At 50.1% G+C, this 13,226-nt stretch overlaps 2 protein-coding genes across 8 annotated transcripts in view; one reads left to right on the forward strand and one right to left on the reverse strand.

The window, feature by feature from the left end:
• The first annotated feature begins 4,393 nt into the window (after window positions 1–4,393).
• OST4 (oligosaccharyltransferase complex subunit 4, non-catalytic) lies at window positions 4,394–5,591 on the forward strand. Its single transcript, XM_005576331.4, has 3 exons — window positions 4,394–4,462; window positions 4,596–4,733; window positions 5,342–5,591. Exon 2 carries the CDS (start codon window positions 4,597–4,599, stop codon window positions 4,708–4,710), a length of 114 nt encoding a protein of 37 aa, XP_005576388.1. The 5' UTR covers window positions 4,394–4,462; window position 4,596; the 3' UTR covers window positions 4,711–4,733; window positions 5,342–5,591.
• The window catches only part of AGBL5 (AGBL carboxypeptidase 5), an 18,286-nt gene continuing 10,504 nt past the window's right edge, over window positions 5,445–13,226 (reverse strand). For 3 of the 7 annotated variants that reach the window (XR_012422557.1, XR_283479.4, XR_012422556.1), the window contains 5 exons: window positions 8,423–8,575; window positions 7,320–7,432; window positions 6,972–7,018; window positions 6,360–6,493; window positions 5,445–5,972 (listed from right to left, as the gene is read on the reverse strand). Coding sequence is in view for 3 of the 7 variants with exons in the window: in XM_005576327.4 (XP_005576384.3) it covers window positions 5,801–5,972; window positions 6,360–6,493; window positions 7,320–7,432; window positions 8,423–8,575 (572 nt within the window). In the remaining 4 variants the exon portion in view is untranslated. Of the gene's footprint in view, window positions 5,973–6,229; window positions 6,494–6,971; window positions 7,433–8,422; window positions 8,576–13,226 lie in introns of those variants that run through there. The other 4 variants (XM_005576327.4, XM_005576329.5, XM_045369605.3 and 1 more) reach the window with 3 other exon arrangements.

Here is a 13,226-nt window from a genome sequence, read left to right on the forward strand (position 1 = left end):
AATGTTTGTGAAAAGACAGGGTCAGGCTGGGTGTGGTGCCTCAAGCCTGTAATCCTAGCACACTGGGTGGCTGAGGTGGGAAGATCACTTGAGGTCAGGAGTTTGAGACCAGCCTGGTCAACATGGTGAACCCCATCTCTACTAAAAATACAAAAATTAGGCCAGGCACGATGGCTCATGCCTGTAATCCCAGCACTTTGGGAGGCCGAGGTGGGCAGATCCCATAAGGTCAGGAGTTCGAGACCATCCTGGCCAACATGGTGAAAGCCTGTCTCTACTAAAAATACAACAATTAGCCGGTGTGGTGGTGTGTGCCTGTAATCCCAGCTACTTAGGAGGCTGAGGCACGAGAATCTCTTGAGCCCTGGAGGCGGAGGCTGCAGTGAGCCAAGATCGCGCCACTGCGCTCCAGCCTGTGCAACAGAGTGAGACTGACTCAGGACAAAACAGTGGGGGTGGTGGTGAAAATGCTGGAACAAACAGAAACGGAAATTTGTAGTTGCCCCTTAGAGCCCTGGGTATCAGCACACAGGGAGATTTGAAGGAAATGTTCACAGGAGATCCCGATTTCAAAGAAGTTGTCAGTGGAAGGCTGCAGATTTGTCCCTGGTCTCCAGGCTCTGGCTCTGGCCCTGGCAGGAAGCCAACCCACTTCCCCTCCAGATTGCCCCAGCTGCTGCTCTGGGTTTTCTTTCTCTGCTCTTCTCCCTCTCCTTGCCCTTAGGAGGCCTCTCGCAACCTGAAAAGTCACCCCAGCCATCTTGTCACTGCCCAGTTGTTACCCATTCCCTCTTCTACACTCTGAAGTTCAAAAATCTGTGTATAATTTAAGTGTATCAAGTAAAAAATATTGGCTTTGAAATATAGTTGCAGTAGGTTGCATTTCATTTGCTTTTATGTAATTAGGAGACAAGACCTAGGAACTGTCATGAATGTTTGTGAAATCACAAAGGTATCAGTGGCTCTGAGTTCACCAGGGAGGACGCTTCCCCTTGCTGGCTTGAGTGGGCAAACAGGCTGCAGTGGAGACTAAAGTTAGAGTGCAGTGGTAGTGGTGATGGTGGCAGTGACATTCTGGTGGTGGTATTGGCAGGCAGCCATAAATTTCCAAAGCAATTGGTAAGAGTTCTTGACCCCCCAAAAAGCTAAGTTCCTGGTGGCACTAGGACATGATCTATTTTACAACCTCTCCAAATTGGGTAATTTCCAAGGATCTAGTGCCAATTGGCCCTACGAGGCAATTAACTCATTCATTCAGCTTCAGTGACTGAGCAATGAGTTCATGACCAGGGTCAGGACAACCGTGGGCACCAGCAATAAGAAGCATTTTATGTCTAGCCTCTCTGTCAGAGGATTGAATATTGAGAGGGAAAAGGGGGGAATAATACGATTTGGGGCCTGGTGCTGTGGCTCACGCCTGTAATCCCAGCACTTTGGGAAGCCAAAGCAGGAGGATCACTTGAGGTCAGGAGCTGGAGACCAGCCTGGCCAGCATGGTGAAACCCCGTTTCTACCAAAAATACAAAAATTACCTGGGCGTGGTGGCACACTCCTGTAATCCCAGCTACCCAGGAGGCTGAGGCAGGAGAATCGCTTGAACCTGGGAGGCAGAGGTTGCAATGAGCTGAGATTGCATCACTGCACTCCAGCCTGGGTGACAGAGCGAGACTCATATCAAAAATAAAAAAAAAAAATTAAAAAAAAAAAAGGTGATTTGGACCTTGGGTCATGCCAATCCACATGGGAATTCAAGTTTGTGGGGAGTCTTGAGCAAAAGCCCACTTTTCTCCAAAGAGATACACTTTACTTTTCCTTTTAGCTCTTCCTCCAGGTTTAATACTTTAGTAGCCCACCTCCCTGAACCCAGTCCCCCTTCTCCCGGGTCTTGTTGCTTTCTCACTCCTGAGCCTAATTCTGGCCAGTCCTTTCCTTGAAAATGTCACACTAATCACAGAGATTGAGCTCCACAAGTGCCCCCCAGTCATTTCCCTCCACATCCTCCCAAATCCCCCCAGGATGACGCTGTGCCTGTCTCACTTCCCAAATAGTTTTCTATCCAAGCTTGGTTCGAGATATGTCTGTTCTTAGTTAAGTCTAGTTCAGTCTCATAGACTGTTTTTTGTTTCAGTTCTTCTAGGCACTGGGCCAAATGACCCATTCAAGGCTGATAAAGACTCACTGACCTAGGCACAGGAAGTTCTGTGAGGTGAATGAATTTCTGGGTGGTCCTAAAATAAATCCTTTCCCTCTTGTGCCTAACCCTAGGACAACCTACTGAGTCCAGTCTGACCTGGAACATGGAGTGGAGGTAGGAGGAAGAGGTGACACTGCTCTTTCACCAGTTTGTAGAAACTTGGTGAAATCAATTACCTGCTGGGCCTCAGTTTTCTTCCCTTTTTTTTTTTTTTTTCCTGAGACAGGGTCGGTCTCTGTTGCTCAGACTAGAGTGCTGGAGTGCAATGGTGCAATCTCGGCTCACTGCAACCTCTGCCTCCTGGGTTCATGCAAGTCTCCTGTCTCAGCCTCCTGAGTAGCTGGGATTACAGGCGTGCACTACCAGCTAATTTTTGTATTTTTACTAGGGACGGGGTTTCACTATATTGGCCAGGCTGGTCTCGAACTCCTGACCTCAGGTGATCCACCCACCTTGGCTTCCCAAAATGTTGGGACTACAGGTATGAGCCACCATGCCTGGCCAGTTTCCTTCTTCATGATTCTGAAGGCCCCTTTCGGCTCTGATAGTCTAGAATACTATGCACCTGGGTCAATTGGTTTTAAGCACTTCCAAGGCTTTCTTTCATGTCATTTTCTGTCTAGAAAGTTTAACTTCCAGGGCCGGCCTAAAGGTAGAGCTTATTTTTAAAAGGGAGGGCTAGTTCTGATTCAACAGTAGACCCAAGTGTTTGGTTGGACTTGGATCTGCTTCAAATTTCCAGGAGACATGAAGCATAATGATGTGTAATCCTTAAGACCTAGACCCTTACTCTCCCAGAGGGGAGCTGGAAACAGACTGCTGAGAGATGCATAAGGGAGTACCTGTCTGGGGTTTCACCAGTGTTATGTGGAGGGGACTCGGCTTTCTAAATATGAAGCTTCTGGGAAATATTGAGTGGGGGCTGGTGGTGAGGTGGTGGTGAGGTGGGGGGAGGCCAGGGGAACTACAGACTACTAAAGGCAGGGATTATGTTTAGGAGTCACCGGGCTGAAGCCCTGGGGGACAAACTGTTGATGGTCCCAGACCAGGGAAGCCACTTTGGGATAGTGCATCCCCAGCTCCGTGCACACGGGCGGCAAACTGGTCCCCTGTCCCAAGCTCATAGCATCTCCTGTAGAGTTTTCTTTGGCTCCGAGAAGCAGAGGCCTCCCCTGAGCCCTGGCCCCCCTCTACCGCAAAGCAACTGGCTTCCATTACCCCTGACAGCTCCAGAGCAACAGCCCAGCCCCCGGCCCCGGCCTGGCTCGGTGCCGTTCCCTTTTATGGTGAAGTTGAGAGAAAGCATGGAGTGAGGGGGGAGAAAGTTCTGGCTGGGCAGAGGCTTGGAGAGTTCCAGGGTGCCTCTCCCCTCGCCAGAGACCCTCGGGTACCCGCAGCCACCGCTCTTCGTTCTCTTCGGCGACCTAATCTGTTCTGAACCCAGGACCCTTGCTTGTCCCAGCCCTTCCTCCCCTTCTCCATTTCTCCCCTTCTCCCTCCCTCACATCCGGGGGGTGATTTCCCACTTGGCCGAAGTCCCACGGTTTGGGTTTTGATTCCGGGAGGGTCCGCCCTATTTCCGACGCCCAGCTCCAGGGGTAGCGTGGAGGCAGGGAGCCCGGCTAAGATCCTGGTCAGATCACAAAAGGCAGGATGGTTCTACTTGGTTGCATGTGGGTCACAAAGGTTGGCGCCGGAGAAAGGAGCACCCGGCAGCCCCAGCCCTGTCCCCATTCTACAACGCCTCCCACTCCTGTCCCCGCCGCCCGAGCCAGGGAGAGGTCACTGAGGGCAGGGCCCAAAGGAAGCACCTGGTTGGGCCGGGCCGGGAAGCGAAGGGTGGGCAGCAGTACCGAGGGCCGGGGCCGGAAGGGGGTTGGAGTATCCCGCCGGCCCCGCCGCTGCACCCTCGCCCCAGCCCACTCCTCCGCCCTGGGGAGGCGGCCACCACGGCTTCGCTAGCCGCTTCCCGAGCCACGCCAGCTGCGACCAGCTGTGCCTTGCCCGACCCAGGCGCGCGTCCGCGGCCCCACCCCACCCCCTACGGCTGGACCTCCCACCGCAGGCGCGCCCGTGGCCCCGCCCCAGTCGCGGCCGTAGGGCGCCGCGCGGAGCCGACGAGACTGTGGGGCTAGAGAGGCCGTCCCGACCGCGCCCCCCGCCGGAAGCGGCTGGTTCGGGCCTGAGTTGGCGCAACGAAGTTCCGGTCCAGGTCTCCTACCTCGGGCTTGTTCGCTGGCGGCGTCGGAGCCGAGCCGGACTGGTCAGGTGAGAGGCACGCAGGCGCCGTCCCGGGGGCTAGTCCCGCCGTGGCCGTGGCCGGCCCGTGGGGCAAGGACGGGTCCTTGCGAGGGCGAGGAGTGCGCCAGCCCGTGCGGCTCAGCCCCTCTCTCCTCCGCAGGATGATCACCGACGTGCAGCTCGCCATCTTCGCCAACATGCTGGGCGTGTCGCTCTTCTTGCTTGTTGTTCTCTATCACTACGTGGCCGTCAACAATCCCAAGAAGCAGGAATGAAAGTGGCGCTTTCTCCGCCCCAGGTAACGGCCCGGGGCTGTAGCGCCCAGCCCCCAGAGCTGAGTGGCGAGGCCGCGCCAGGGGTAGCAGGGTTCGAAACTTCCAATCAAAGTGTCGGGCCAAGCGTGATACAGTCCAGAACTGGTCCCCTTTATCTGCACAGAGTAGAGAGCGCGCTGTCCCCTCCCTGTAAACTGTTCCCTGCTAGAATGGGAGTGGGTTTCCTAACCCTCACAGTCCCCATCTTGTCCTCAATAGGTAGATGCCCAAGTTGGGAGTATAGTTGTAAGGAGGCACTGACACCGGTAGGAACGAAGGTACCGAGGGTACCATCCAAGTATAAGGATTTGGGCTCTTAAATAGCTCCCACTTTCCCCAGGTTGTTTAGACCTCATTTGGGCAGAATGTTTTTGGTGAGGGGGTGACAGATGTAGAATTCTGTTTCCATGTTCTGAGGCCAGGGGTTGGCTGCTGACCCAAGCTATAGAGAAGGAAGGGGGGGCTTTGGAGCCAGCCTGAAGTGTGGGTCACAAGTATAAAGGGAATATGGATAGACGTTACTTCCTGAAGGAATCCCCGGAGGAAAGCTGCAGCATTTTCCTTACCTCAGGTCTTTCCCCCTCTTTTCTAGGGTTCCAGGACATAGTCTGAGGCAAGATGGAGGGTATGAGGGGCCTTCACACTTCACTTCATCCCTTCTACCCATCACAACATACAAAGCAACTACACCTGGATTTTTCCAAACAACTTTTATTTCCTCAAAGTCTTCCTTAATCCTATGGAACAAGAAGCTGCCACTGAATAGGGCCCAGTATAGGGGCTTGCTTTTCTACTCCCTCCCCCCAATATAAAAATATAGATTTTTTTTTGTGGTCCCAAAATCTTGTGCTGTGGAGGGAAGGAAGGGGTGGCAGGTCCCTGTTTTGTTCTGTCTCAAGGTGCTGCTCTTTAATGCTTTGGACAGCGTGGCTGGCATTCCAAGGACTTAACGGCTGTCACATGGAATCAGCGGCCTGGAGGGGAACTAGCATATTTCCCACGTGTTACCCCATCTTGGGGCTATATCTTGGGCTTCAACATAAAGGCATTATCAGACCCGGGGAGAAATAGTGAGTGGGGGAGATTTAGGGACAAAACAAACCTCAGGTTGGCCCAAGGGACCCCCGCTGTAACAATTCCAGGATGGGGAGTCAGACAGACTACAGGATATAGGAGAAAAGGCAGGGGCAGAGCGGGGCCGTGGGGGCCTGGCCTGAGGCAGCCTGCAACAGAGAAGAGAGAGGAATCAGGGCTATGAAAACTCTGCTCCTCTTCTGTTCTGCTAACCAGGGGCTGGGAAGTGAGAGAAGTGAAGCAAGATGAAGATGGGTAAGGATGGGCAAGTTGGTTACTGCACAGTGGTCTCTTGCTGGAACCAGCCAGCTCCTAGGCCTTAGGCCCTAACTAAAAGTTGTTTTCTTTTCCTTTGGATTGAAGACTGTGGCCATGGTGGGGGAAAAAAAAATCAGGGACTAGATTCTTAATGAAAGTACATTTAGTCTTTGTGCTCAAAAGGAGTAGGGAAGGCAGAAAATTATTCTGAATGACAGAAATGGGAATGAGGGGACAGAAGTGAGGGGTGGGGTGAGGGACTGGACCCAAGTGCTCACCCTGGTTTAGCAGAGCAGGGTCCCGGCTCCAGCTCACTGCTCTCCCTGGTCCGGGGGGTAGGGGATGTGGGGCCTGAAGAGCCTTTCATCCCTCTGCGAGTCGGCGGTGAGCCCCGGCCCAACCTGGGCCTAGCCTGTGTGGACAGGGTTTGTGCTAAGAGGCTAGATTCTTCCATGAGTTTTTTTGCTTTTAGTTTGCTTCTAGAGTTTCCATGCATTAGAGTGTTGTAGTATAGGGATCAGTAGAGGTACTGGGACATTGAATTCTAGCTGAGAGGGTGAGGCACGATAATAGCCAGAGAAGTCCTGGATTCAGTCCATGACTGTGCACTCCAAGTTTATAACTAGGGGTGGCAAACAGATCCAGCATTTAACCGCCATGGCTATACCATGACTAAGGTCTGGGTGAGTAGAGAAACACTGTGTAGAAAGATAGTGAGGGTTGGTAGACCTCTCTCAGAGCCCTCTATGCCTCAGCCCCTGCCAGAGCAGTGTACACTTCACCCATCCAGTCAGCTTCTGCCTGTACTCAACTTTACCTAGCATGGGGATCTGGACTGAATCGGAGTTGGTGGCAGGGCTGTTCCTAGCAGCAGCAACCAAATGTGTTACCTGGGGAATCCGGGACCCCTCCTGGCGGAAACTCTCCTCGGGCAGGTCTGGGCAGAAAGAGAGGAGAAGCTAAGGGCAGGGGCAGGGAAAGCCAAAGCTAGCAGGCTGAAGTTGGGGTACATCTGGCAGGGACAGGTTGAAAGCAAGCAAATGACCTGGCTGATGGGGATGGTGGAGGGCAGGAAGGGGACTGGACAGACAGGCACTCAGGCACCAGAGAAGCTCTCTGATGTGGCCAAGCGTAGAGGCAGTAAAGCAGTGCTGAGCATTTTCCCTCCCGCTACCCAGAGGAACAGTGCCTTGCTGGGTTCTGCCAGAGTAGTTGTGCTGAAGACCCAAAAATATTACCTGCAATCGAGTCTTGATGCAGGGCATCCGAGCTCCAGTCCCTAGCAGACCTTTCCCGATTACCATGACGGCCTCTGGTTTGTCCCCGGAGGACAAGAGTGAGCAGCCGCTCCCTAGGGAACAGAGGAAACTGATCAGGGTAGGGGTCACAGAGAAGAGGAGATAACTTCCAAAGGATCAGGGTTTCTCAACCTTGGCACGTTGACATTTTGGGTGGAATAATTCTGGGGAGTAGTCTTGTGCATTGTAGGATGTTTAGTAGCATTCTTAGTCTCTAAACAATATATGCTGTTTCCTCATCTCCCTCCTCAGTGTAACAACCAAAAATGTCTCCAGATGTTGCCTGGGCAGCAAACTCACCCCGGGTTGAGGCTCTAGTCTGGTCCAAGGGGTGGAGCAGCAACTCCAGGCTAGAATCGGAATGTACCCAAGCTTAAATCCTGTGTCAATTTATAGGCCGCAGGGCCTACCCCAATCATATGTTTAGCATTTGAGGATCAAGTCAGCTCTACCCAGGACTGGTGGGTTCAGTGCTACCCATTGAGGAGAGCAGACAGGTTGGGAGTAGGGGTCTTTGAGTGAGGTAGAACATGTTGGACTACAATCTTAAAATCATTCCCATCCATTTCTTTATATAGCTGGGTCTGTAATTTAAAGGAGAAGAGATGGCTTAAGTTTTGTGTGAATGATACGGCTGCACACAACATTTAGCAGTGTTGACAGGAGAAAGACCTGTCATGCTTTTTTCATTCTCCTGTTTTGTCTAATGTTGCCCAGCTCCTGGAGTCAGGGAATTTGCGTAAGTAGCACTTTGCAGGTAGACAAAAAGTCCTCAGGTTCCTCAACTGTAAAAATGAGGATTAAATGAGATTAAATGTGTAGAGCAGTGCCTGGCACATAGTAAATGTTCAATAAATGTTAACTATTGTTTTATTACACGAAGACTAATCAATTCCAGCTTCCTACACAAAGGCACCAGTGTTAGAGGTTTAGGATACCAAGAGGATAACTGATGCCGCTGGTCTCCCAACTAGGCTTAAAGAACCTGGGCTGGCCACAGAGGAGGCTGGCAAACCCAGATTTCAGTGGCAGCGGGTACAGACCTGGTATGTTGAGTGAATCGGGCAGTAGACAGGAGCCCAGCTTGTGTGAGGAGGCTGGGCCAGAACTAGTAGGAGCTGGGGATGGAGCAAGGCTGCCTGCAGGGCGATGGGTCAGTGGCTGCTGCCGCCGTCTCCTGTCCTGGCTTCGGGGCTCTGAGTGGAAGAGATACAAGCAGATAAAAGGGCAAATAAGTGGGGCATTATGAGGCAGCCTTCACTGACTTGCTGGCTTCCCTGGTCAAAATATGCTGTTTTTCAAGCTTGTCATCAGACCCGCATCCCTCTCCTGAAGTAACTATTAATATAAGATGGGTAGAAAGATCTACTGTTTATTACAGTTATCCATTCTCCACCAGCCTTCATCCTGCCAGTTTGTTGTTGCTGTTGTTGTTTGATAAAAGGTTTCCACTCTGTCACCCAGGCTGAAGAAGTGCACAATGGCACGATCATGGCTCACTGCAGCCTCAACCTCCCAGGCTCAGGTGATCCTCCTACCTAGCCTCCTGAGTAGCTGGCACTATAGGTGCACACTACCATGCTCAGCTAATTTTTGTTTAAAGTTTTGTTTTTGAGATGGAGTCTTGCTGTGTCGCCCAGGCTGGAGTGCAGTGGTGCGATCTTGGCTCACTGCAACCTCCACCTCCCGGGTTCAAGTGATTCTCCTGCCTCAGCCTCCTGAGTAGCTGGGATTACAGGCGCGTGCCACCATGCCTGGCTAATTTTTGTATTTTTAGTAGAGATGGGGTTTCACCATGTTGGTCAGGCTGGTCTCGAACCCCTGACCTTGTGATCCGCCCACCTTGGCCTCCTACAGTTCTGGGATTACAGGTGTGAGCCAGCACACCCAGCCTAATTTTTGTATTTTTAGTAGAGACGGGGTTTTGCCATGTTGCCCAGGCTGGTCTTCAACTCCTAGGCTCAAGAGATCAACCCACCTTGGCCTCCCAAAGTATTGGGATTACAGGTATGAGCCACCGCACCTGGCCCAGTTCATTCTTTTGGCAAAGAAGTTAGTGAGCTTGGCTAACACAGATTTCCTTGGTTCCCCTCTTACGACTAATTGCTTCTCTTCCAGCTGTTCTTCCTGCCCCTTAAGTGTCAAGTCTTCCCCCATCATTCTGTCCTTGAGCCTCTCTTGCTCTACTTACTCTTAAACTCCCAAGTCAGTCTCTAGCCCTTTTCTCCTGAAATCCAGCTCTAATTGTCCACTGGAAATTTCTTCCCAAGAAAGTCCCCTTGACAAAACAAAACTCATTCTCTCCCTTTCTTTCATTCTCCCTGTCTTCATGCAAAACGCAACTGCTAGAAACTTGTTTCATCTTCCTACTCCTCCTTAGATTTGCATTTGTATAATCAAATCCTACAATTCTATCTCTGCATTCACCTGACTTCTCTTTTCTTTTGGAGACAGGGTCTCACTCTGTCACCTAGGCTGTAGTGCAGTAGCATGAACATTGCTCACTGCAGACTTGACCTCCTGCATCCCAAGTAGCTGGGACAACAGGCGCATGCCACCAAGCCCAGCTAATTTTTAAATTTTTTGTGGAGATGGAGTCTCACCATGTTGCCCAGGCTGGTCTAGAACTCTTGGGCTCAAGCGATCCTCCTCCCTCAGTTCCCAAAGTGCTGGGATTACAGGTGTGAGCCATTGCACTGGGCTTGAAGATCTTCTAAAGGATGAAGTCTAAACTTTTGACTACTACACATTCAAAGCCTTGCCCACTATAGTTCCAGTGTACACATCCTTAGTAGGATGCTGATTTGATTCTTCATACCCTCTGCTATAGACCCTATGGCTATTAGTTGGGTGTGGTTCCTCTGGAACTGTTACCTTTTCTAATGAAATCGTGACCGTCTTTCATGTACCATCTCAAATGTTACCTCTCTGAAGCTTACTTGACCATTACAGGCAGCATTAATTGTTCTCTCCTCATTATCTTCATTCTTTGTTTGTGTGGCTAGTAGTTTATGGTTTCTGTTTAATTAAGTTAGCATGTGTAAAGTACTTACAGGCACAGAGGATTCAATAAACATAAGCTAGTATTTTTTCTAACTGGAACTTGAGTTTCTTGGGAGTAGGGACTTTGTTGCCTCTAACACTATATATCACAGTGCCTGTAAAATACTGCCTGAAAAACCAGAGACCTTTATCAATGTTTTGTTTACTTGAACAGCAGACACCCACTATACACCATGAGCTGGATCAATCATCTCTAGGAGTCTAAAGCATACAGTTATATCCTTTGGGGCAGCTGTCTCTGCTCCACTCATGTCTAGAGACTTAAACTACTACAAGTTCTGAAGGGTGGGGCCCGGGGGGGCAGATGGTAAATGGATGGGGTGGGGAGGCTTGCAGCTTTGGCATGTCCTTCCTCATCACAGAGGAACACCAGGTGCCAAATGCTCTCAAACCAATGGGCTATTAACTTTTCATAGAACTGAATTCACCAGAGGTGCCAGCATGCCAACTGACCGTTAATAAACGTGTTGGATATGAAAATCCTGTAACTTAAGAAGTGACAGTAACTTCATCTTCCCAGCCACACTGGGAATTAGCAGGCAGTGACAAGAATACTTTTGAAAGGTCCAAGCCAGGTCAGGCATGGTGGCTCACACCTGTAATCCCAGCACTTTGGGAGGCCGAGGCAGGCGGATCACCTGACGTCGGGAGTTCAAGACCTGCCTCACCAATGTGGAGAAACCCCGTTTCTACTAAAAATACAAAAAATTAGCCGGGCGTGGTGGTGGGCACCTGTAATCCTAGCTACTCCAGAGGCTGAGGCAGGAGAATCACCTGAACTTGGGAGGCAGAGATTGCAGTGAGCTGAGATGGGCTACTGCACTCCAGCCTGGGAGACAGAGTGAGACTGTGTCTAAAAAAAAAAGGTTCCAAAACAAAATGGTAAAAAAAAAATCTGAATGGAAAAAAAACCTACTTGTATGAATAAAGAAGAAAGGGAGAGATCTCAGGATGGAAGCTACTATGAGGAGATATGCTGGGTACCAATTATAGGTTAAGACGGTGGTCAAGAGTCAAAAACGTCAGGCACAGTGGCTCACGCGCCTTGGGAGGCTGAGGCGGCTGGATCACTTGAGTCTGGGAGCTTGAGACCAGCCTGGGCAACTTGGTGAAGCCCCGTCTCTACTTTAAAAAAAAAAAAAAAAAAATTAGCCAGGTGTGGTGGTGTGCACCTGTAGGCCCAGCTACTAGGGAGGCTGAGGCTGGAGGATCACTTGAGCCAGGGACACAAAGGTTGGAGTGAGCTGTGATCACGCCACTGCACTCCAGCCTGGGTGACTGACTGAGACTGTCTCAAAAAAAGAATCAGAAACAACCAGATGTTAGGGGGCTAGTGAGAGTTGGCACAGGTTGCCAATAGGATATCAGAATTCGAGACTTGTGGCCATAGTCAAATAACCTAAAACATTAGCTACCACCAATGACAGAGATAGTCTAGGGCCCAAAACCAAGTAATTCTGTGATTAAAATGGATGTCAGGATGATGTCCAGTTGACAGTGCACAGTAGGCAGAAATCATGAACTTGATAGAGGAAGTAGTTTAGATAATTTGAGAAACATCTACACGCGGAGGCATGTTGAAACCATATTAAGGGACAAACCTTCACCCTACCCCAGGAAAGGGTAAAAGCAAGCGAGAAAGAAAAAGCAAGAGTGCAAGAGTGACGTGATCAGCTCTGCTTCCAGGGGTTATGAAATGGTATCTTATGGTAACCAGCCAGATGTTCCATTTTGGGGGTGGTAGGATAGTACTGGGCAAAGGTCTGAGAGGTCTGAGGAGAGACTGACCTCCCCCTGAATTAGTCAGAATGGGTGTTCTAAGGTCTCGCCATTTACAGCAGCAGTTATTTGACTTGTGCCAAGACCCTGTGTGTCATCCTCCCTGAACATCTTTGCAACTGTCCTTCCATGTAGCACTCCAGATCTCAGTGAATCCCTGGGACAATCACAGACCTGATTTATGTCCTCTGAGGGGTAGAAAGGTGAGACAAGCATTCATTTGGTTCCCAACTTCTTGCTTTTTATTCATTCAACAAATACTTGCTGATCGCTAAGTGCCAGGCATAGGACTAGGTGCCAAGGGCATAAGTACACGTGTTAGGAGACACTTCCTGAAGCTTTTGTTTACAGTGGAAAAAGTAGCCTTAAAGCCCTCTTAATTCCTCTGTCTTCTACTGAATCCTGCCACTTCTCTTTCTAATACTTATCTCTCCTTTCCAGATACTGGTACTGGCTCTGGTCATCTCACCTCCCGTTTCCTGTCCAATATGTACAGTTCATAGACAGTGTCTTACACAGTCTTAGGTTTATTCCCATTCGTAGACACACACAATTGTTGCCATTGTCTCAGTTAAGCTCATAATCCTTGTTCTCAAGACATTTCAGCTAATTCTCTCTTCACCTAATCTCCTTGGTGATGGGCTTGGCCTTTTGCATACCCACCTAGATATACATGTTTTTTGTCCTCTCCACCCACCAGCTCTGTTCCTGCTGCTGGCTGTCATTTCTCACTTTGGGAATGTTTCTGTCAAACTATTGGCTACCTATTTTTCAAATTATTTCTTAACGGAACATTATTCGGTTAATTACTCTTGTGTTTATCTACCACAGTAGCTCCCCAAACCCCCAGGATGTTTACAGTGTGTGTGCGCTCTCATGTTGTATTTACTGTCCTGTTTCCCCTATTAAATTTCAAGTCAGTCAACCAGGAATTACTTGGTACTGACTGTGCATATTTTCTATTGGTAGGGGGAAGTAACAGAGAAATAGAATACATGTCCTTCA

Source organism: Macaca fascicularis, chromosome 13 (genome assembly GCF_037993035.2).
Source record: "Macaca fascicularis isolate 582-1 chromosome 13, T2T-MFA8v1.1".
NCBI lineage: Eukaryota > Metazoa > Chordata > Mammalia > Primates > Cercopithecidae > Macaca > Macaca fascicularis.

Coding starts and splice junctions, on each gene's coding strand:
- OST4 (XM_005576331.4), top strand. CDS start 4,597: ATGATCACCGACGTGCAGCTCGCCATCTTCGCCAACATGCTGGGCGTG.